The sequence below is a fragment of the Nymphalis io genome, chromosome 20 (assembly GCF_905147045.1).
Source record: "Nymphalis io chromosome 20, ilAglIoxx1.1, whole genome shotgun sequence".
Lineage (NCBI taxonomy): Eukaryota > Metazoa > Arthropoda > Insecta > Lepidoptera > Nymphalidae > Nymphalis > Nymphalis io.
Window position 1 is genome coordinate 11,028,155 of NC_065907.1, and position 25,064 is coordinate 11,053,218.

The 25,064-nt window shown below is 35.2% G+C and overlaps 3 protein-coding genes across 4 annotated transcripts in view; all 3 read right to left on the bottom strand.

Annotated features, from left to right (window-relative positions):
• Positions 1-719: 719 nt before the first annotated feature.
• LOC126776394 (small glutamine-rich tetratricopeptide repeat-containing protein beta-like) lies at positions 720-1,869 on the bottom strand. The gene has a single exon (XM_050498886.1). It carries the CDS (start codon positions 1,752-1,754, stop codon positions 876-878), a length of 879 nt encoding a protein of 292 aa, XP_050354843.1. The 5' UTR covers positions 1,755-1,869; the 3' UTR covers positions 720-875.
• Positions 1,870-8,840: 6,971 nt separating this feature from the next.
• Positions 8,841-12,809, bottom strand: LOC126776368 (actin-related protein 10). The gene is made up of 7 exons (XM_050498834.1): positions 12,578-12,809; positions 11,995-12,147; positions 10,294-10,402; positions 10,021-10,129; positions 9,688-9,831; positions 9,266-9,614; positions 8,841-9,185 (listed from the first exon to the last, which is right to left on the bottom strand). The coding sequence occupies exons 1-7, from the start codon at positions 12,652-12,654 to the stop codon at positions 8,963-8,965; spliced, it is 1,164 nt and encodes a 387-aa protein (XP_050354791.1). The 5' UTR covers positions 12,655-12,809; the 3' UTR covers positions 8,841-8,962.
• A 1,769-nt stretch (positions 12,810-14,578) lies between these two features.
• The window catches only part of LOC126776383 (uncharacterized), a 30,055-nt gene continuing 19,569 nt past the window's right edge, over positions 14,579-25,064 (bottom strand). The window contains exons 2-8 of one of the 2 annotated variants that reach the window (XM_050498870.1): positions 19,617-19,837; positions 18,687-18,791; positions 17,938-18,162; positions 17,567-17,754; positions 16,807-16,882; positions 16,426-16,551; positions 14,579-15,960 (exon numbers count right to left, since the gene is read on the bottom strand). In XM_050498870.1, coding sequence (XP_050354827.1) covers positions 15,718-15,960; positions 16,426-16,551; positions 16,807-16,882; positions 17,567-17,754; positions 17,938-18,162; positions 18,687-18,791; positions 19,617-19,775 — 1,122 coding nt within the window. In that variant the 5' untranslated portion in view covers positions 19,776-19,837 and the 3' untranslated portion in view covers positions 14,579-15,717. The remainder of the gene's footprint in view (positions 15,961-16,425; positions 16,552-16,806; positions 16,883-17,566; positions 17,755-17,937; positions 18,163-18,686; positions 18,792-19,616; positions 19,838-25,064) is intronic. The other variant, XM_050498869.1, reaches the window with a different exon arrangement.

A 25,064-nucleotide genomic window follows, 5' to 3' on the forward strand; every position in this document is an offset into this window, starting at 1 on the left:
ATTATATTACCAAATCAAAAAAGTATAAAAAACATTAAAAATTCAATTAACAATCGATAGTAAAATAAAAAACTACATTTGACTCATTAAAAATTATGAATTACGTGCTTTTAGTAGAGAAAATAAACATAAAATGAAATAAAAAATTTAGTTATTACAGAATAATTAAGACTTAATCGATATTCCTTTTTCGCTAATATAATCTTTATTTTTTGAGTTAGTGATTGAATAAAAATGTATGTTCAGCTACCAAATATTTAAGCAAAAATACTAAATAGGTACTAAATGCTGGTAGTATTTTAAAGCTGATCTGTCACTTTGTACAGTCATTCTGATGCACTTGTAATATGGTGACAAAACAAATAAGTGTTTTTTATGGCATTTATTATTAAAAACCAATTAATTATTTAAATCTTAGCTAATAATATATCAGTTAAACAGGAGTCCCCCCTTTTATAACATTCATAGATATTTTATTGGCTAAATACAATATTATGTGTCTCAGTCAGTGCTATGTGCTCACTGCCGTTTCCATTATTTTACAATTTTACCTAACTAGTGATATTGCATATATAGATTTTATAATAAACAAAAACATACCACAAAACCCAATTCAAAATATGACAGACTTGGAGAGGCACATACATTATTATTTCTCTAAAGCCTAAGATCTATAATATAAATAAATTGTTTGTTAAATGAAACAAAAATTACAAGTATTGGTTGTAGTAAGAATTTAGTTTTGTCACAGCACAACATATAATTTAAAAGATAATTTTCAATTTACTTTTAAATAAAAGGTTACTATTATTGCTACAACATTAGTAGTAACCTCTTCGAAAATATAAGGGTTTTGAAGTTTCTTTGCTTACAATTTACTGTGAAGGAGGGGGTTGGTTGTCACCAGGGCCTGGTGGGCGCATCTGACGTCGTAGCTGCTCTACTAAATCGGGATTGGCCGATTGCATGTGTTGTGCAAGTGCTTGGCCCGCTTCTAATAGTGCATTCATACCACCACCGCCAGCAGCCGCACCATTAGCAGGGTTAGGAGTAGTGGTAGTCATCAAACCGGATATAAGATTCTGCATGTTTGGGTCAGCAAGCATTTCTGTTGCCATATTTAATAAGGCTGTATTTTGTAGCAAGCCACCTAGATCTAGTCTGCGGTCACCATCGCGCTGGGCCAAACGTTCCTCAGCAAGCTTCAAATTTTGCTTATAAGATTCATTATCTGGTTCAAGCTGAGCAGCTCGAGCAAATGCAGCATGAGCTTCCGCATGGCGGTTCATCGCAGTGAGAGCAATCCCCAGGCGACCATGAGCTTTTCCATAGTTCGGTTGCAAGGCTAATGCTGCCATGCAATCTGCAACTGCAGATTCGTGCTCTCCCAGCTTAAAGTGAGCGGCTGCTCGATTACAGAAAAACACAGAGTTTTGTGGATCCAGTTCGATAGCACGCGAATATTTCTCGAGAGCCTCACGATGACGCTCCGACTTCATGAGTTCATTACCTTCGTTCTTCAACTTCTCGGCCTCGGCACGATCGACCCGTGGCGCACCACCGCGCTGTTGTCTAACTAGTTGAAGCAAATCCACACCTCGTGCAAGTTCCTCAGGTGATAATTCAAACGCCGTTTCAATGCATTGTACTCCAACTTCCACGCTCTCTCGGGAATCAACGCTCAGAGTATCACTGTCCAGTTGTTGTTTAAGAAAGTTAACTATACTAGCTGCTACTATTTTTATTTCCGACATTTTGTATGTTATTCAATGGTGAAAGATATTCAAATATCAATAATTATAATTTCCGCTTAATATTTTTCACTATCGGTCTGACAAATTCACAAGTCATTTGACAGATAGAAAGGCAATAGATTAAAAATTATAATATACAAGTTGGCCCATATCATATATCGCCAACGTTGGGCTAATAAACTGCTTCACAGTAATTATATTACGTAGTATTTTTTTTTCATAGAACGTAATCTTACCTTTATGAAGACATATTATTTTTCAATTTTTTTATAACTTTTAAGAATCAAAGAATCAATTAATGTAGGTAAATAACATTGTTTTTAAACTAGTCATATTAACGATTGGGATATTTCGATAAAATTTCTATAACGTATTATTTGTTTACTTTCATCTTTATTCTCTCTCGTTTTTGAGTTATGTGTAACGTACGCATCTCATAATAATAAATTTAAAATTTTTATAAATAAATTTTTAATAAATTTATTTTTTATTCTCTCCCACAGACAATAATGTTTACATTTTCTTTTTTTATAATATATATAAATACAGTTATATGTGGGATACAGGAGCCCAAACTAGGTTGCCCTGTGCTAAGGGTCTCCTGGCTCCCCCTCTTGAGTAAGGAACTATTTATTTGTTTAATTTTATAGAAAACAGGAGAAACACTAAAGCTTTTACAATATATTATCTAGTAATAAGTTATACTTATGCTAATAGAAATAAAAAGATAATGTATGCTTGTGAATATGTGCGTGTGAGCGCATGTGTATGGGTGTGTGTGTGTGTGTGTGTTTGTGCCTGTGTGTCTTCTATGTATGTGTATAGATGGTGTGTAGATTATTTTTTTACTACAATTGCTTGTTTATTATTAATGTATTAAATTAATAATTTTTCTGTCTCTTCATAGTCCAGTTTTAAAAGCCAGTCAGTTAATTTCCTCTTACATGCGAATTTTAGTAAATTTGAAATAGAGAATAATTTATTTAATTTATTGTAAAGCCTGGCTGCTTTAAAATCAAAGAATTTTTGGGCAAAAAATGTTTTGACCATTACAGATTTATATACTTCATAAGATCTTCTAGAGTCAGCTATATCAATCAGTGAGGCCTTAATCCTGGAGTGTTTTTTTAAAATGATGTTCAAAATGTAAAGTTTTCTGACTGCTAGAACATTTGCTTCCCTATATAGGTCTACAGTAGGAAATATGCGTGGCTTAGAGAGAGCTACTTTAAGTATCATTCTTTGAGCTCTTTCAACTTCAATTATGTGCGTTTTGTTAGAACCACCCCATACAGTTATAGAGTATGCTATTAAAGATTGATATAATGATATATAATCAGTCCTGATGAGGGTCCAGTCAGCGATATGTCAATATTTTTGAAAACATATGTAAGTTTTCTGAGTTTTTGACTTAATTGTTTTAGATGCCCTTTAAAATTAAGATTTTTATCAATTGTTATACCTAAGTATTTAGTTTGATCTATTTTATTAATATAATTGGTGCGATATTGTATTATTAGGTGTGTTGCGTATTGAAAAAACTATGTATTGAGTTTTACTTGGATTCAGAGTGAGGGTATTATAAGCGATCCAGTGACTAACCGTATTAAAACCTTCTTGTGCAAATTCAAATACTTCATTCCATGTTTTACCGTGAAATGTAAGTGTGGTATCATCTGCATATGATATTATTTTACACTTTCTTACCTTTAGGTTGTGGACTAGTCCACAAATTCAAAGTCGCTCAGCGTGCTATGGAGCGAGCTATGCTCAGAGTATCTTTGAAGGATAAGATCAGAAATGAGATTATCCGGAAAAGAACCGGAGTCACCGACATAGCTTGCAAAATTAGCAGGCTGAAGTGGCAGTGGGCTGGTCACGTATGTCGTAGGACCGATGGCCGTTGGAGCAGACGAGTCCTAGAGTGGAGACCGCGAATCGGCAAGCGCAGCGTAGGGCGCCCTCCAGCCAGGTGGACCGACGACCTTAAGAAGGTGGCGGGCACCAACTGGATGCGGAAGGCGGAGGACAGGGAGCTTTGGCGCACCTTGGGAGAGGCCTATGTTCAGCAGTGGACAACTATTGGCTGTTGATTGATTTTTGATTACCTTTAGGTTACAAAGTTCATTTATATAGCAAAGAAATAGAGTTGGGCCTAAAATGCTACCCTGCGGAATTCCATAAGTGACAAATCTCTCATTGCTGATAACGTCACCTATTTTAACCTGCTGGGAGCGACCTAGCAGATAATTTTGTAAAAGTTGTAGTTGTCTATCTCTAATGCTTAAACTGTCTAGCTTCTCGATCATTTTATTCAAAGGGACTGTATCGAATGCCTTTTGAAGATCAATAAAAATAGTTAGGCATTTTTCTTTATTGTCTAATTTGTCTACTATGAAATCCGCAAGAGAATGAACTGCATCCGAGGTTGATTTTCCTTTCCTAAAGCCATATTGTGTATCTGCGATTAAATTTTTATCTTCCAAATATTTAACAAGCCTATTATTTATTATTTTTTCAAGTATTTTCGAGAGGGATGGTAATATCGAGATTGGACGGTAATTTGTTACAAGGTTTCTGTCTCCGGCTTTAAAGATGGGTATAACTATGGATTTCTTGAGAGAAACAGGAAATATACCTTCGGATAAACATCTATTAAAAATGTAGGTGAGCACAATCAATTCAATTAGACACTTGAGTACCTTGGACGTTATGCCATCCCAGCCAGGACTACAGTTTGATTTTAGGTCGATTATAAGTCTACATATTTCATCTTTTGTAGTGCTTAAGAGAACGAATGAGTTTTGTATAGATGATGTTCTAAAGGTATTAGTGGAGGTGGTTGGTAGGTTTGAGGTTATTTTTGAGGCCAGATCAGCACCTATGCTTGCAAAGTATTTGTTTACTGAGTTTACTGATTCCAGGGGTGTTTTATTTATATTAAGGAGTTCAAAAGGTTGGTTTGTAGTTTTATTTAAGTTATTAATATTTTTTATTACGTTCCATATTTTTTGTTATTATTTCCAGCGGCTTTAATTTCATTTCTTTCGTAGTCCCTCTTACATTGTTTTAAAATTTGATTACAAAAATTCCTGTAACGTTTGTATGTAATTCTTAGATTCTCATTATTTACCTCTTTCTTTAATTTGTAGTGCATTCTATCCCTAGTTCTTATGCATTTCAGCAAACCTATGGTGATCCAGGGTTTTTTAATTATTTTACTTCGAGGAAGTCTATTGGTAATTGTGTTTTTCAAAATAATGTTTTGTATAAGGTTAATAAATATGTTCATGCACTGATCTGGATTGTTATTTATATTATATAGCTCACTAAAATCTAAATTTTTAAAATCATCTTTTAATTTGTCAAAATTTAATTTATATGAGTATTTTAATTTTTTATACATACTATTGGTATTTTTATTCATACATAAAAGAATTGGTTCGTGATCTGTTATTGCTGTTTTTAAGATGAAGGTAAAAGATGATAGTTTTGTTTTAAAGATTTTATGGTCTAAGCAACTATTGGCTCTAGTAGGTGTGTAATATGCCGGGATTAAACCAAAAAATGACAGTTCTTCAAGATAATTCGAAGTATCCTGATTTAAGTCAGCAATATTAATATTGATGTCTCCCATTAATATTATGTTTTTGTATGATGAGAGCTGCACGAGCAAGTTGTGGAGAGATTCAATGAAATTTTTTAAGAGGCGGAAACTAGGAGGTCTGTATATGGCAATTATCACCGTGTCTTTATTTATTTTTATTGTAAGGCAATTAGCCTCCTGCATGTTAGGTTCTTCTACTTTAAAATCTATATTATTATTCAAAATAACAATGACCCCATCGTTTTGATTGTAGTTTACTGAAGTGCTAAAACACGTGTATCCCGGAACGTTGGGGAGATTAATGACGTTAGAAAGCCAGCATTCAGATAAAATAATTATGTCAATGTTGAAATTGAATCTCGATAGTAGGACATTAAGCTGTCAACGTTTTTATTTACGCCTCTGATGTTCTGTTGCAATATTTTAAGATAAGCATTAGCATCGTGATCTGTTATTGCTGTTTTTAAGATGAAGGTAAAAGATGATAGTTTTGTTTTAAAGATTTTATGGTCTAAGCAACTATTGGCTCTAGTAGGTGTGTAATATGCCGGGATTAAACCAAAAAATGACAGTTCTTCAAGATAATTCGAAGTATCCTGATTTAAGTCAGCAATATTAATATTGATGTCTCCCATTAATATTATGTTTTTGTATGATGAGAGCTGCACGAGCAAGTTGTGGAGAGATTCAATGAAATTTTTTAAGAGGCGGAAACTAGGAGGTCTGTATATGGCAATTATCACCGTGTCTTTATTTATTTTTATTGTAAGGCAATTAGCCTCCTGCATGTTAGGTTCTTCTACTTTAAAATCTATATTATTATTCAAAATAACAATGACCCCATCGTTTTGATTGTAGTTTACTGAAGTGCTAAAACACGTGTATCCCGGAACGTTGGGGAGATTAATGACGTTAGAAAGCCAGCATTCAGATAAAATAATTATGTCAATGTTGAAATTGAATCTCGATAGTAGGACATTAAGCTGTCAACGTTTTTATTTACGCCTCTGATGTTCTGTTGCAATATTTTAAGATAAGCATTATAATGGGTTCAAAATTATGGTATTACAATATTCCGGATCACAACATTTTAAGTCTGTTAATTCAAAGTTATCAATGTTATTTATATTATTTAATTCTGCCATTATATTAAAATCGAATATTAGAGATGCAGTATGGAGGACTTATGAAAAATGTTAAATTAGTGTCATACTTTTCTTGCTTTCGTTGCATAAGATTAAGTGAGGTGGGTATGAGCATTAGTAAATTCGCTATATAAACATTTATTATACTATGAAGTTTTATAATTGATTGAGTGCTTCTTATAATTGAGTTTAAAAATGAGTACTGAGTTTGTGATGTATATGTGTGAGTGTGCAATGTGTATACAAACAATAGATTAATAACTAAGAGAAAAGAATACAGTAATAATGAGCCCGAGTCGCTTATGTAGTCTCCAAGCGCTTGTTTTTCGCAGCAAAATTGCTTGCAAGGAAATAGAGTCTTTTCATGCTTGGTGTAAGGACTGACACATAAACTGTTTTTTGAGGTCCATCGAGGCTCAGGTGCTTGGTGTTCAGTCTGTCGCCATTATTGTCCTTAGTGAAACGTTTTGCCGAGCTCAATATTTTGTCCTTAATGATTACCGACGAAAATTCCACAATTAATGGTTTAGATTTCTCATTTTTTGAAAACCCCCTGTGGATGTTTCGTATTTCATAAGAGTCAATCTCGACTTTGAGCACATCACCAAGTGATTTAACAATATCTTGTAATTCCTGCATTTTTTCGGTTTTCAAACTCGGAATATTTCTAATTTCTATACAAGTAGCACGACTTCTTCTTTCCAGTATTTCTATTTTTTCCTCCAAATTTCTAATCTGTGCTTTGTCTTCTAGATTTTCTTGCATAAGTGTGTCGTATTTAATTTTCAGCTCTTCGTATTTGTTACTCATGAACTCAATTGACGATGAAATTTGTGAGTTCTGATCTCTGATTGTGTTGACGGTACTTAGTAGTGATTCATACTTCGCGTCCTGTGCGGCTGTCCATGTAGTGAACATATTTTCAAATTTGCTCAGAAAATATTCCAAGTCATCTCCCTGTTTACGCTTTAGTCTCTGTGACCTCATGGTTACATTGGAATCTCCGGTTATATCCGGAGATGATTGATTGAGAATGCTGTAACATAGGAGTAGGTGTTTTCGGAGGGGAGTGTTCAATTGGCATTTTTCTATATATGCCTTTGAGAAAGTGTCACCCCAACTTTATTATTAATAAATAATTAAAAGTGATCGTATTTAAAGTACCAGGGCAGCAGGATTTCGCAAGAGGTAGGCGGGGCCTTATAAATCGTAGCCACGAAGCGGATTGTACTAGGCGCAAAGTACCAGGCGCCGCGATGAACGTATACCTTCTTATTGGTTATGCACTCCTATTTTATAGCACGGATTTATTGTTTTTAATTGTAACTTTAACAAACAATTTTAATCACAAATAAGCCATAAACACATGCACTCAGTAAGCGGTCCGAGAGGGAAGGATAAATAACGTACAAATAACGAATAAAAACGTAATTGTATACTCATGTACGATTTTCTCTGTTGAAGTGTGACTTTAAACTATAAAAAATTAAAGATCAACGTGTAAAATCAAATTTTGTCTGTTTAGGTGACGAACGCCAGGATTCTTTGATGTATACGGAAAAAAACAACCCTATTCAGACGAACGGTCTGCGTTTGTTATCAATAATAAAATTAAGCAAATTGCGTCTGTACACGTTTGTTCCATGCTAATGCATTGGGCAATGCACAGTACGTTAGCCCAACGTGTACTGGAACTTGGAAGCTATTTTAATAATGTTTAATCTATTATGTTACTCTGTATCAATAGTGATTATGTACTCTGTGTATGTACCGTGCCGGTTACAATGTTACACTATCATAAAATTATTATAAAAACATCAAGAATATTAATAACACATCGGGAACTGATTTATTTATTTAATATTTTAAGATGTATAAAGAAGGAGCTATTTTCACATTATTTGCTGTTTGTTTAGATCGAAGAATTTTAAGTACATTACAGATCTATTAAAAATATTGTTTTTATCTTAAATGTATTAGTGATATTTTATATAGTTAGTATTAGCGTTGTTTAATTTGAGAGTACATTGTTTCTATTAGAATCGTGACTGAAGCTGACATTTAGTTCATAAGTGTTGTTGCTAACATAAACGTTTTAGGTAGGTTTTTTTTTTATTATTACATTGTTCAACAATGTTAGTTTTAAATAAAAAAAAGCTACTAAGGAGTCCTTTATTACTATTGACTAGGGTATTTTTTCGTTTTTCCGTTCCTCTTAAATTTGTATCAGTGTACGTAATACAAACATTTTGAATTTTCCGATCAGCAATAGATTTCGACGAGCTACATTAATTTTGTTTTTATTATATTTCGGCGAAAAGTAAAACTTCCAGGTCAGTGTAAATAATTTATTTATTTTAATAAGTATAAGCCTTGTATTTTTAAAGTTGTTTAATATAACAGATTTCCCATTCATGTCGCTATTTATTGAAATATAAGGGTGCGTGCGAGTGTCGCTACTCGACTTCCGCGAGCGCTTCCCAGTGCGGGTGCGTGGGCGGCGTGGTGTGCAGCAGGCTGGGCCAGTCGGCGAGGCGCCGCTCGCGGGCGTACACGTCGCGGGCGAGTGCGCGCGAGCCGCCGTCCGCCGCGCCGCACAACGCGCCGCCCACCCACGCCACCGAGTTGTCGTGCGCGGGCGCCGTGTGGAACTTGAACTTCGAAATGCGGAGGCATTCCCTGCGACAGAGAACGATCTATGAGGTCGAACGTCGACGCCGGGCGGTGCTGAACGGACCCAGTTTTTTCTCCTCGAGGACCTGTAGGGCGGCAGAGTGACCAGATGGCGCAGCTCCTGCGCGAGGCGCGCCTTAAGGCCGGGCAGCGCGGCCGAGCCGCCCGTCACGAGGATGTTCTCGGCGAGCTCGCGGCGCGCGTCGATGGGGCACAGCGCGATGCACTGCAGCACGGCGTCGGGCAGCGACGCCAGCTCGTTGTCGCGCGCGAACAGCGGCTCGGCGGCCAGCTCGCGCGCCGCGCCGCTCACGGTGAGCGAGCACTGCGCGCGCGTGTAGTGCGCGGCGCGCGCGGCCGGCGCCCCCCCCGCGGCCCCCGCGCCCTCCGCCAGCTGCAGCGCGCGCGCGCGGGGAGGGACGAAGCAGGCGCGCACTGGTAGAACAAACAATATCATCTACCGCGAGACGTCACACACATAAGCGATCGCTGTGTTCGCCTCCCGCACCTTTGATGTCCTCGAGCACGTGTTCGGGCAGATGCAGCTCGGTGTCGTTGTCCCTGTCGAGTAGTCGCGCCAGCTCGTCGTGTATGGCGCGGGCGCCGAGCGGCTGCGTCTGTATCGCTTGCAGGACGGGACAGCCGTGCACGACTGCGGACGTGTATAATGTCGTGTCAGTATCGTAGCCTTTCCACGATTAAAATTAATTGTTTATTCGAACCGCTGGTGTATTTTGTTGATCGTCAACATTTTTATTTTTTATTTATGTTATTTCAAAATTCTCTATTATCTAAATATTTTATTACGGTTCGGCGATAGTAAACATGCGACGGTGGATACCCGCGACTACTTCGGCGTCCCGCGCGCCGAGCGACACGACGAGCGCGACGGGCGCGCCCAGCGTGAGCGCGCACAGACGCGCGCTGTCCGCCCACATGACGCCCGACACCTGCCGCCGTACAGACAGATGAAGGCATCATTGCTGTGCCAAGTAAAACTCAAATAATAAACATAATATTGAGGCATATGAATTCGCTAGAAATACATACACATTGAATATTTGACAAAATTTAGTTTATGCATTAAAAAGTCAAATGAAAAATGAAAGTCTACCTCGTAATGAAGAAAGAGTACTTTAGCGAGTGTCTCCCGGAACAATGTGGGAGAGAGTAAGGACTCCACGACGACTACTTTCCTTTCCTTCGGATTGACCAATACATGCCTGAAACATGACAACCATTATTTAATTATTTATTTAAATGTTGTACTTATTGCTCAAAAAGACTTGACACTAGTGTCAGAGACTAAACGCTACTGCATTATCTTCCAGGAAACCTTGAGTAGTACATGAAAAGTTTGTAGGGGTGCAAAGGCATGACAATATGTTCTGTTGTGTAAATTGAAGGTGATACTTGAACTGCTTTCCTCCCCAAATGAATCAGACCAAAACAATTATTATCAAGATGAAAGTACAGGTACGTCCCCGACCTGTCTGATAGGTCCAGTACTCTGTATAATTTACATTTGTTGATGATACTGCCTCATCTCAACTTCTCATAGGCCTAGACTTAGTATCTAAATAGCTAGACAAATGGAGGATAAAAACTAGCGCTTCAAGTCAGTACAAGTAACTCATTGGCTTTAAAAACTTAATAACCAATACAAAGAGTGTGATTTTAGATTGAAACAGAAAATTGTCAATTCATAATTATTTTTATTTCTGTGGTACCTCACCTTTCAAACTGAAACTCAAGAATACTATGTATTGCTGTTTAGCAGTAGAATCTCTGATGAGCGGGTTGTTACCTGCCCAGAAGGGTTTGCAAAAAGCCTTACCACCAAGTAATAATAAGTTGTTAATATACAAAACAGTCTTCAGACTAATATACACATATGGTATCGAACTTTCGGAAAGTACCAGTATCTCCATACTACAAAGGATGCCAAATACAACTTTGCAAACTATGCAATGCAAGCCGGTTCATCTAAAACAACACACACAACCTTTCAGACATTCTGAAAGGTTGTGTGTGTTGTTACTACTACTACTGTAAAGGAAGAAATTCACAATACCACACAAAAATATCAGGAGAGTAAAGACACATTCTAATAAACTAGCTTCAAAGTTGACCACAAATACAGCTAAAGTGACTCAAAAGAAAATACATCTTGATAACATCACCACAATATATAATATCAAATGCCTGAAATAAAATAAAATCAGATGTCCTCACCGGAGGTCACAATTTACAGGCTGTTTTGTGGAACAAATTAATAGTAGAATACTACTGATTGCAGATTGGCAATAATACAAAAAAATTGTTATAAAAAAATATTTGTTTTTCTTTTTATTTTACTTTAGTAACATATTTATGTATGCATCTTTTTTTTTTTAATATATAGGCTAGCGATTGACTGTTATCACACCTGATGGAAAGAGATGATACAATCTAAGGTGGAGCTCACTTGCCTAGAAGACACATATTCATTCTTGACTTAAAGGTACCACCCATATTGAAGGTGGTGGGGAAAACAGAGGTTGGTAGGGTATTCCAGACCTTAGCCGTGCATATCAGAAACGAGAAAACAAATAGTTAAAAATAAAGGTGTAAAAGGATTTGTATAAATATAATAATATGAGCCAATAAACACAATAATACAAAAGTCTATATTTATAGTTTAAATTTCTTATTTTAATAATCCAACCTCAAACATGTGATACTTGGGTAATGATTTGTTATTTACAATAAATAGAGCATTCATGTTTTTTAAAACTGCTTTTTAATAATAAAATATATTTTATAAGTATCTTACCTGAAGTACAGTAAATGCAGCATGTGCACAAGATTGTCATAAAGCTCCTCTTCATTATTGTAGTCATACACTCTCTTGAACTTCCTCTCAGAGGTACACCAGTATTCAGATGGAATGATACAACGTGGTGCAGCTTCTCCGGTGAAACCAAATCTGGTTGAATTAAAAAAATTGATCAAACTTGAGTGAGGGTGGTTCGCTGTATTTTTATAATTGTCTAAAAATTTCTAATCTTCATATTATTGGTGTAAGGAATACTTAACACTTCTTTTGTATTCGTTTTTTAACAGAACATTCAACATTCTAAAAAATCATAGTTCCGAATTTTAAATCAACATTTCTCAGTCAAGATGCAACAACACGATGTAAAACTCTTGCTGTATTGACTCATGATGATTCTATAATTTCTTTTAAATATAACACAAAAATATACAACGTTTCTTGTAGTTTAGATTGCTAGCTGGAGGATGAAGTGATTCATGTTAATATTCATGTTGTTAAGTTTAGTAAAGTAAGTTATAATGTACGTTATTATAATAATAATATTTTTAATGTATATTAATCTGAATTATCGTTTACTTACTTTGTATAGTCTGTTCCCAAATCTAAGACTACCGCTTGTTTTTCTTGAATTAGAGCAATGCCTTCGTATAATGCCATTTTGTATAAAATAACTATATTACATTTCTAAATCTGAGAATATGTTAGTTACTATAAAAATACTAATGAGTCACTATATATTCTATAAAACTTAAATTTTTAAAATTTGAAGGATTTTGAGACAGACAGCAGTAGTTAATTGTCATTATAATCTGTCTGACAATGACATAAGACACTACATTCTGCGAACAAAAGTGTTCTAATGTAGCCAGTTCAATACCATAAACAGTTAATGCTGCAAGTATGAATATAATATCATTGGAACAACGCGTAAATAAAATGAGTGAAAAAAATATTTCCTTTAATTGTTATATTTGTATTATATTTCTAAAAGGAATAACTGATTCAGATACTTTTTAATAATTAAATACAAACTTCATATTATTACAATATTTCTATTTAAAAAAGAAAATAATTACTAATAACAGATTGTCAAAATTTTTAGTTGAGTATGTTTGAAATATTATGTATAGGCACAAAACTTATTATTTATCCGTGATAAAAAAATTATTATGCATTATATTTTTCAAATAATAATCATCTATTTACCGTAGTGGGATCAGTTAATGCACCTAGAAATGAAACTATCACAAAGAGCCTTCCAATTAGCTTATGTACAGAGACTTGATACATTGGAATTAAAGAAAATTCCCATTAAAAGCAGAATGCAAGCAAGTACTCCAACGCTGAAGGCCCGACTTCCACGGGCAGCCACGAAGTACTCTAAGCGGCATTGTTGTATGGGATGCATGGCGAAACTTCTGGATTCGTTTTTAAATAATTACTCATAAATGTGATAAACGATAATAATAAAATTGATTAACTTCAATCAAAATATATATCTTTGTTTTGTATTTTTCATTATAATAAAAGATTATGTGCGTCCGTACTATGTATTCAAATGGTTGTTGGGTAATTAGGCTTGCTTTATAGATCTCAGAATTAATGAAATAGAATAAGGTTTAATATAATTAAATAATCAAACTCCCATAAGTTTATGTAATCAATTGACGATTGAAAATTTTATTAATCCTTTTGAATATTTTTATCACTAATTTAAAATTTAAAACTTGTAATATGACCTACCTTTTGGCTTTTATATGCATAATATGATGTAACTTATGGAGCAGAATTATTCCTGCGATTAAGGTCGTCGTCGTTGTATTACCTTTCATGGCTGTACTCAGTTCCTAATATTATCTTCCCTAATAGTCAAAGACTAAAACGAAATGGTATAATTAAATTATTTAAGATAAGTAAGCAAACAGATTCCAATAGATCAATGAACACGTTGGTCTAGTAACTTTGTTGTACAGTTGCAGATATTGAAGTTCCTGATACAATTCCCGGGTGTACGTAATGTGTTTATATACTATGTATATACTATGTATCAAAGCGTACATCTTATTAAGTGTTGTGTGTTGTGGAGCCGAGATGGCCCAGTGGTAAGAACGCGTGAATTTTAACCGATGATCGTGGGTTCAAACCCGGGCAAGCACCACTGAATTTTCATGTGCTTAATTTGTGATTATAATTCATCTCGTGCTTTACGGTGAAGGAAAACATCGTGAGGAAACCTGCATGTGTCTAATTTCACTGAAATTCTGCCACATGTGTATTCCACCAACCCGCATTGGAGCAGCGTGGTGGAATAAGCTCCAAACCTTCTCCTCAAAAAGAGGAGAGGAGGCCTTTAGCCCAGCAGTGGGACATTCACAGGCTGTTACGGTACGGTTGTGGAAAGCCTTTGTCATAATGAAATAAAACAATTTATAATAGTTTCAATTTTGTATAATTTGAATATCTATAGTTCCCGAAAACATTTTTCTTTCTAGATTGTTTTTTTTAATACCAAATCGTTTTGTATGCTTTTATAGTTATGTACAGGTGTTCAATAAATAAACATATATGAAAACAAAAAGAAAACTATTTACTAATCATTTATTTTACACAAATTCCGCTATAATACATATTTACAAACGTAAAAACGAATCGAGATTGTCACATTGTAAAAAAAAGCTTGAGCAAGACGGCTCTGCCGCCTCAAATCTACCTACAATAGTTAGTTGAGACTCGGCCGCAGCGCACTCCCGACTTAAGTGCACACAAAAACAACTTTAATATATCAGGTAATGTACCACTGCAGTTTACAGTAGACCACTTTGTTGGATTCAAAGGCTTTAAATTAAGAGCACTAACATCCGAACCCTCTGATTAACTAAACTACATACTTTATATTATATCCAATAATGTTTCGTTGATTGGAAAAATCGGACTCTGCTTACTGTTCTCTAAAACGGTAGCTCGTCGAAGGACTCTTCGCAACTCATAGGAGCTAAGCCTCATAAATAAATACAGGTCAATTTGCTTCGACGCCGATAAGTGGCGAATCCTCTCAGACATAATACACTACCAGTATTTAGTAATATACCCTCTACCCCAATCTTAAATAAAAATAAGTTGCAATTAAAAGTTCTACGGTGAAAATAAAGTTCCAATTTCATTAATTGATAGAAAGATGCATGAAAAATGAACATAAAATGTTTGTTTATTATTTAGAGAGACAACAAAATAACATTAATAAATATTAATAGGTATTTTTATGAAATAAATATGAATACAAATCTGTCTGTAGACGTGGTTTACTATTTTAAAAATGAGACATAAATACCGCTCACAAATAATACCTGCGAATAATAAATTACACGTTTTATTAGCTTAAATATTGCTGACGACTATCGAAACAAATGCGATATTTATTATATGTATGTCTCAAGTTTGTATGCGGCCTTTCTTAATTTTCAACATTATAATTTTGTCTTTCAATCGATACAATCGTAACGATAGAAAGCACCCGAATGGGTTTATTTATTTTCGTGTTCAGTCAAGTAGCGAGAGTGTTCGCCGCGGTAACACTCTGTCGACTTTCTGACTCGTATCACAACTCGAATCGTACTCGTTATGAAACCGATATTGTAGATCGATTTCATACGAGTCAATCCGAGTCGCGATACGAGAGCGCGATGACCGAAGCCTCTTGATATTATACTAAAAGCAAACGCGTTAAATGATGGAGGTAATCAATCGCGCCTTGAAGTTGACTATTCTCTCAGAGGTTTGCGCGATGCGAAGGATGAGGTCCTGAATGAGATTGGCGATGCCTCGGTTGGCAATGATGAAGAGACGCGTGATGGGGCCGGGAACACCTTCGGTCAGGTTGTCACCCTTCGGGCCGCCGTTGTCTTCACCTTCCGCTGCGCCGCCGGCGTCGCCCGATGATGATCCGGACGACGAACCCGCTACTAGCTGGAATTTCGATGTTGTAATGTTATTGTATGTTATGGGGTATGATGTGGTGTGTTTTAGTTACATTTCTACGGTATATTACTTACTTATTATGAATAAACAATAAACAACTCTACATTGTTATACAATTGTTCTATATTAAATTTGGAGAAATAAATTTTAACATATAATCTAATAACATTAGTACGTACTATCATATAACAAAGTGAAAAAGATAAAAATATTACAATAATGTGATGTTAGGAAATAAAGCAGAAATAGAAAGAAGCACAGTAAAAGGGATGGCGGGTGGTTAGACTAGAACTAATCGGCTTCGCTACACCTGGTAAAAGTAAATGGAACTACAGAAAGCAGCTTCCTCAGTCAACGTCGCGACATCAGCAGCAGCATCTTTTATTACAAGAATTTACCGAAGTCCGACTAATGTCTACAGTGAGAGAGCTACATATGTGCGGCCGTGTGTACTTGTGGTACGTCGTTAGGGTCCAGGGTGGCGGAGTGGGAGGCGGTCAGACCCACGTTGAGAGAGTCGGTGCCCGCAAATAGACGAAACGCGGAACCTGCAGCGCGCGCCACTACTTCTGCTGGACGCTGGAACACCAATTCTTCTCACTTGCAACACATCTCCCACGAACTCTTTTCAATTCTGATTTATTGATTAACACTATACCTACCTTTTTCAGTCGTAACGTCACAAAAATCCTTTACATATTAATGTGTACTAAGAAAGGATAATTTATAACTGTTATATGGAAATGCAAGAGAAAATTAAATGAAGGCATGGGTAAGGAGAAGAGAAGATTAAATGAAGAAAGTTAATTGTTTGTTCGATTAGTCAATACATACTCTGACGATGTCAAATAAGAAGTTGCCGGAGCCGCCTCCTCCTGCGGTCGAACTTGAGCCTCCAAAGTTAAGGAATCTATAAATACATTTTTTAAATTAAAACTCACGCAATATAAGAGTATGAGCAACGATCACTAGTTGCTCGTTGAGTACATTCAATTTTAGGAATGCGAACAGCAGTCTCGTAGACGAGTAGTTTAATTAGATCAGATAACTTATTTATCGCATGCCGTCGTTACAATAGAAGTTACGTGAACCAATACGTGTTATTCTCGTGTCGATAAAAAGACCATAATTTCGTGCGAATTGAAAAGTGTGCAAAAACAAGCTGTTCTCTTGATGTATTGTTGCCAATGCAGTTGCAATATCAGTGAAGGGGCAACGGACTTGCAATAGTTTGCTCGGAAATGTTAGTCAATTTATTATACCTTTTGTATTTTGTTTTAAATTAAATATATTGCAAATTGTTACTAAGAAACATTTATACAAATCTATATTTATATTTAAGTACATTTTAAATAGATACTTAGTGAAGTACGAAAATTAAATTTAGACTGAAGTCTGATTCAATAATTAAATTAATTTTCAAGGTGTCCTTGAAAAGTAATCTAGTAGTACCGTAACAGCCTGTGAATGTCCCACTGCTGGGCTAAAGGCCTCCACACCTCTTTTTGAGGAGAAGGTTTGGAGCTTATTCCACCACGCTGCTCCAATGCGGGTTGGTGGAAGTCTAGTAGTAGGTCTAACTTTATAAGATTACCTTTTGTTTCTATTTTCTTCGCTTTCGTCAGCATCGTCTAATGAGATCTCGTCAATAGAAGCTGAATTGGTCTGCGCAGCGGTTTGTTGGTCATCATTGGCTGCCTGATCCCCTCCGAAGGCAACACGTACTTCGGCTTGCTGGGACTCGGCTCCCGATAGAAGTTGGTTCTCGTCGGCGATCGCATTCTGTAATATATAAAATAACATTATAGGTTTGCTTTGATTAGTTTAATTGTGATTATGAATGGCGGTGGCTATAGGATGGAGTGACGATGAAGTGACGATGACGATGAGGGCGTGCGGTCTGCGCGCGCCCGCTCTGCCGTCTTCCTGGCAGGCTGATAGTGCGCGAAAGTGCGACGCTCATACCGGCAGGAAGAATAGCGCCCGCTTGCGTCTGTCTGGCGCCGACGTGGTGGTAGACGCGACCGTGTCGTCGTCGTCGTCATCGTCGTCTTCATCGTCCAGATCGATCGTGCCACCACCGCTGTTGCTACGACCGCCATTGCGGTTGCCTAGGAAGGCGCGAAGCACCACTGGCCCGAATACCTTCAGCACCATGCTGGTGATCTCCTGTACTTTCTGTTCGATTATCTAGAACATACGCCACCCTTAGCAAACCTTTACCGCCGCTCTACAAATTTCATTGTGCAGAAGCGTTTACAATTAAGCTTGCAGCTTGGCGTAGTGTATCATTTTATAATGACGTCATTAGTAAAAGCTTAATATAAAAATATTAAACATTCCTTATGAATTTGGTATAAAAACTACTTTAAGCAGCACTAGTAACAGTGTCTTTAAATTTCGTACAATACATTCAAGGATGAATTACTTACTTTCAATCAACTACCCGACTAAAATGACCGTTCAGCCTGCGCTACTCGACTTACACGCTATAACTTTATAAGACGAGCTATAAACGTTGCTAGTCATCTACCGTAAGCGCACATTGAGGAGTTTTATTATTGTTAGATATGCAAATCATAATTATTTCCAATCAGTTACACTGATCGAATTCTAATCGAGTAAATATAAATTTGTTTATGAAATTGCTAAGCTGCCACTGTAACAGGTTTACAACTTACGATTAGTTAGATAAGTGAAGATGGAAATGTTACCTGTGTAAGAGTAGGGAAGAGTTGTCTCAAAATGCCAATAGTACGCTTGTTGCGTTCGCTGAGGTCAGAACCGGGGGCGCCGAGGTTCAGCGTGGTGAGCGTTTCCTGTAATATTAAAATGATTTAGTCCTCAGGTTACTAGTAAATCGAAATCATAGCAAAATAATCTAAAAAGTCAAGAACCATTTGAGTAAGTTTAAAGATAGCGAGAGCTTTATTTATTGATGATGAGTTCAATATTTTTCACTTGTACTATCTATAGAAAATTGTATGAAATAAAAAACCAAAGTATTTGAAAAGATAATAAAAATATATGCAAATGTGTCCATGTTAAGTAATTTCGTGACTCTGCGAAGCACATTGTTGCGTTCTCGGTGCCTGCACAAGGAGGGCGTGTGCGGCCGCAACTCGCCGCGCCGCTTAATTACATTACACGGAATTTGCTTAAGATGAGTGCGAATTAGATACTCCAAGTTCCGCAAGTTCTTCCATTTAGATGTTTGAATTAAATAAACTTTAAGCGCTTTTATGTAAGTAAAGAACTAATAATAAGTCAATGTAATGCGTTCATAAAATTTATTAACATAAGATATATTCTTGTCGACTTTTTAGTCAAGTACGAACCTAACGTTATGAGCATTTTATATAATGTATTTATATGATGTTATTCACTGGTCAGTACTCTAGTACTGACCAGTGAATAACATCGCAGAGCTTAAAGTTCAAAAGACAGAGAGGTGAGATTTCGTAGATAAATTTGTTTCGTTGAAATATAGTCACACTAAGAGGATTTTGTGTAATTTTGATTTCAAGGGGGGTTTAAAATTCTCGCATTTCAAATTGGCATATCACTTTCGTGCTAGTCTCAAATAGAGTAAAATGATGTACTATATCTTCATCAGATTAATTATGTTATATGTATGTTATTACCTGTGCACTAGCGGCGGGCGCAATGATTTCGATTATCTCTGGTCTGTTGTCATCGGAGGGCGCGGGTGCTGGGTCGGGCTGCGCAGCGGGGTCGGGCTGCGGTGCAGGCGCCGTCGCCGCTATCGCCAGTAAGGCCATTAAATAAATTGCGCTCTTCATTTTTTCTTCCTTTCTAATAGCTCTTTCCTTAGCCTGTCTTTCTTTTTCTAGTTGTATAAAATCTGCAAATAACATTTTTGATTAGTATTTGAACTCACAAGTAGGTATTTATATTATTCCTGCTTGCCCTCGAAAAGAGTATATTTGGCGGTACACCATACACATTTATATTAAAGGGAGTGAGTACTTAAAACTTAATAAAATAATTACTGAAAGAAATGTTTGTGAAGTTATTATATATTAAACGTTTACACACCGGACCAGTTGCTGTTATGTTGATATGACTTTGAACTCAATTAAACTGAAAGTAAACTGGATAGCCTTCAGGTTTCGTTTATTGTCCATTTTTATTTTATTGTTAACCAAATATAATTAAGTGATTATGGCGGTGAGGTAATGTGGTTGAAACTATAGCGCTTGTACAATTTATATATTAAGAAATTAAAGCCACTTCTAGCTGTAGCGACGGGCGGTGCCGGTGAAGCGAAGAAATAGAAAAAAAACGAAGAGTTTTACAAATTTGAGAAGTAATTACATGGTATATGAAAACGATGATTTGAAAACAATTGAATTAGAAAAATGATGGCCAAGGCTCTGATAAAAATAGATAGATATCAATTCATGAAACAGATTTACAATATATAATTTCTTATTACGATTAGCCAGAGTTTTAGTCTAGTTATATTTTATGTCTAATGAAATAACACAAATCTTGTATGAGAAATATGAGTCAATAAAATTATACATTTGTAGATATCGTTTAAGTCGAGTTGCGTACTCCTATAGCGCTGTAACGGCTCGAGTGCCGTAACAAACTAGAATGTCCAGAGTCGTTTAAATATATTGTATAATAAATTGTATTTTATTGGGTATTCATCTCAACTCACGCTCCGTGACGCAAGACATACAATATTGCACTTCTTGACCTATTGCTGTGTGTTTTAATATCGACAGCAACTCGAGTGAAGTATTTATATTTATTTATTCTCAATGTGATAAAATGTCTTTGAGTAGAGTCTAAGAATGTTCTCACAAAATTAAACTATAAAAACGAACTAAAATCTTCTTCCTTTTAAAAGTTTTTCTTATCTGTATCTATCGATATTTTAACATCATGAAATCTTTGAACAAAAACAGGATACAGTACTTGCATATAATGTCATTATAGAAGATAATTACTTGTGTCAACACTAATTTAAGCTGTGGCAATTAATTACTAGTTCAGTTTTACCTTGGTCAATGTAAAATATTTTAAATGTTGTTTTCATTGCTACATACATTTATTTATACGTGAACAAGTGTCGCAGCGACCACTCACATTTCGACAGCAAGTGTTGCGCAAGTCGAGCTTTTAATATGCTAATACATTTATTAGCATCATCTTAACATCAAATCAAATCTGTTTAACAAATTTAGAATTAAAATGTCATAAATAACAGTACTCCTGCTCCACTATTATGAAGATTTCGGAACTTATTTCACAAAAAAATTACACTGAGCTTTTTTCTTTATGTTTTCTTTGCCTACAAATAGGGTTAGGGTTTAAGACATTTATTTCCTAAAAAAGAACGAAGTCCACATAAACTTACGAAATAACATTAAATATAAAGTACTATACCATAACTTATCTCTACATTTTGTGCCAGTAAATAACTTTTTTTATCTTTTTTTGAATATATTAAGTGAATTTGTATTTATAGCGTCTTTTGATAATGAATTTTAAAGCTCAGCTCCATCAAATAATATAGTTTTTTTGCCATACTTAGTTCGAAATTTGGGTAATTCGATTTTATGTCGGTTTCTAAGATGAGAGTGGGTTTTAGGTTGAAAGGTAATTTTGTGAATCTGTGGTGTTTGTAACTATTGTACGATTTTTTGTATTATTGATTAGAGCAGTTTATTTTGAGATAATTGGAGATTTTTGATGTGGATTTCAGCGGCACCGCCCCAGATTTCAATAAGGTATTCTAAAATTGGTCTTGCAATAGTATTGTAGATAATAGGTCGTACTTTAGGTGGAATACAGCGCGCTGATCTCCTAAGGGCAGCGGTAAGTGAAAAAAATTTTAGTTTCATTGAATCTATATGAGGTAAATTTTAAATAACTTTAAAACAATGTTTATCGATAGGACCTACAGATCTACGCGTTCTCAACAAAATACTGTAATTTGTCAAAGATTGAAAACTAAGCTAGAATTGTGTTTTTATACGAAACAGGTTCTTGTCTGTGATCGTGTATTGTTTAGAGTAACGAGTCATTGAATATTGAACATTGATTGGTCTATTGTATCGGCGAATGTTCTTATAAGCATTTTATTTGTACAATCTGGTGTAATTGTTAGTGGGCTTATTACACAATTATATTTTCGTTATAAATAGTTGTCATTTGAAAATTGATCGAGATTCGAGCACGTGGTTCTATTGAAATAATCATAATAAAAACTGCGAGTATATATACCCATAATATGGATTCATACAAAATATAAAATAAAAACATTATTATAGTTTTGCAGTACGTGTCAATCAATATACAGTTTTGACTTTTTTATGAAGCTTTTAGAATTTCATTATATAAAGAATTACATCATTACTCAGAGCCATAAGATATTTTTATCTTGATATTTATCAAGGTGTCAACAGATGGCGCTAGTCGAACCTTTCGCTACGTTGTTTGTAAATTGAGTGAAATTAATATAATAACGCAACCTTGTCTTGTATATCGACCAAAGTATTGTCAGATTTTTGTTTCCGGGATCTGACATGAAACCTCACGTTTTTCTTTTCTGTATTCCAATCAAAGGAATCTGTGCAATTATTTAAAAAAAAAAACTAGATATCACCATGTGTTCAATAAGGAACTGCCAAAAGAAAGCAAACACGCACAGCGCCTTTATTATATTTATGTGGATATGAAGTAATAATTCTGTTAAATAATTTAAGCAATCAAAGACATTTACAGTTTTGTAACTTCGGACGAAAAACCGCAGTCAACAACCAGTTTGAAGGGTTTAACAGTTTTATAATGTTGCTAAATTGTGTGAAAAGTGGTCAATTTAATGTTAACGATGCTAATAATGTCCTTCTGACGATCGCGACCTCGATTACAATCCAAGGTATATAATATAGCTATTATTCATATTATACTGCCTGCGTGCTTGTAACTTAACAGAGACCTTTGCCGTCATTTTAGGTGAATACTTCCATTTCAACGGAATATAATATCTAATTATTAACTTAATATGAACTCTATTTTTATTTTGAACAAATTAAAATATTTATTGTGATATACTATATTTAATTATCATCAGCAATATAACGGTGTGCGAAATTTCAGCTCAATCGCTTGAGTGGAATTGATTTAAAATATATTTGCAATTTTCGGGGATAAGAATATTGCTTACTACTTTTTAAACTATCGTCGCTATGTCGTTAAAATCAATCGATGTGCAATTGCACAACTAGATGATATTTTAATATTGGTGTAGGTTTGAACAAGTGAGTACATCAAACGATATTTACCAACCTTATTTAACTTCATTGTAAGTAAAATTAAAACGACTTATTTATGTAAACGAATGTACTCGTCACTTTAGTATGACTCATTTTACGATAATTGTAACTAAACAACTGTATGTCGCTTTTTGTGATTTGTTATGTGGACATGTGATAGCTACATATGATAAAGAATAACTACTGAGATTCTTGCCGATTCTGGTCGTTACAATCGACATTCCGGTGGTAGCTTTAATTATAAAACCTTGAAAAAGTGTTTGTCATTTTAGTATGACCTTGCGAATGTAGCCCTAAGTAAGCCCAAAACTTACGAAGTAGAGCCTAAAGAAGAGCTTAAATTGCGTACATAAGATATAGTTCATAAGAAATTACTCGAGCAAAATTAAGTGACAGTTTCTACACCACTCGGGCGAAGGATTATTTTCAAGTTACAAAAGCGGGCGCTATGTGATATGCTTATGAATAATGGCATTTGCATTAGTGACGAATGGCAACACTTCGCGCATGACTACACCGCAACATGGTCGATTGAGGAAAATATGTGAACATTCTCAAAAACAAATTTAAATGTTGCATTAATATGTAGACTGGTGAAGTATTATTTGTTTCTAGTCTGGTTCACACAATAAATAAATGATTATCATATATGTCCTTTTTGATAATAAATTTAATACAGATAAATATATCCTTCATTGACCGATCTGATTGACTTCCTGATTAAATCCGAATATAGTATTATCTCAGATTAATTATTTTAACACCTATTAACTTAGATACTATAAAACAATAAGTAATCGTCAAGCTGATTCCGTACATATTTTTAGAAGTCGTTTGCAAATTATTATTTATCAATATAACTATAGAATGCTGTAATGTATTATATGTTGCATATGTTTATGGTTATTTATTACGTATATAATTTTATATGTATGTATAAGTGTATATGTATATATATAAGAGTATGTGTATTGGTATACATATTTACATATTTTTATTAAGTTTTCAAGTATTCAATAAACTTTAAGTATAAGTTGTTCGCACACGAAGTCTGATTAATTGATCCTGGCTAAAATATCATAAATATTTCGCTTTACAACGGTTGCCTGGAAGAGATCTCTGTAAGTGATAATGCCGCCTTTTGGTACTATATGTCCAACTTGTTCTTTTATATGTTTGTAAATTGTGTGCAATAAAGGATTAATAAATAAATAAGTAACTTTGATTATGTGTATTTATAATTCAGAATGTTATTGTTAGGACGCATCAACTACACTGAACGTAAAGTTGGTTGATGTTACACACAGTTGCTTCATCGTTTTCCCAACGCGCCCGCTCTATCTGCACGATTTATCGCGGAGTGTTTCGACATGTAGGAATTTCACTGCTTTGCGTATATTTATAAAACCACAAACACTTAATTTTCCTTAAAAGCTGGTGTAATTATTGTTCCAGCGACCGACATGGTTGGCCATTTAACAAAATGACAGATTACTTATTCAACTATCATTACAGAGTCGCAGTATTATTATGTAAGTTGTGCTTTTACTAATACATTACATATATCCATATGTATGTAATTTTTCCGTTATTTCGTTTTTGTACGTTAAGCTCATGTGTAGTGTTGTAATTTTTCTACAAAAGATTTGAATTAATTTAATTATTATTCACATACTGTACTGGTTAATTCATTTTTATAACACAGCGCGTTATCATAAACAACTTTGGTACAATTAACACAATCCAAAGAATAATTTCGAAAACTCTGGAGTCGATCGA

Coding starts and splice junctions, on each gene's coding strand:
- LOC126776394 (XM_050498886.1), bottom strand. CDS start 1,754: ATGTCGGAAATAAAAATAGTAGCAGCTAGTATAGTTAACTTTCTTAAA.
- LOC126776368 (XM_050498834.1), bottom strand. CDS start 12,654: ATGGCATTATACGAAGGCATTGCTCTAATTCAAGAAAAACAAGCGGTA. Junction 10,403..11,994: donor CTGCATTTACTGTACTTCAG/GTAAGATACTTA, acceptor GTCATGTTTCAG/GCATGTATTGGTCAATCCGA. Junction 10,130..10,293: donor TACTCTTTCTTCATTACGAG/GTAGACTTTCAT, acceptor GTACGGCGGCAG/GTGTCGGGCGTCATGTGGGC.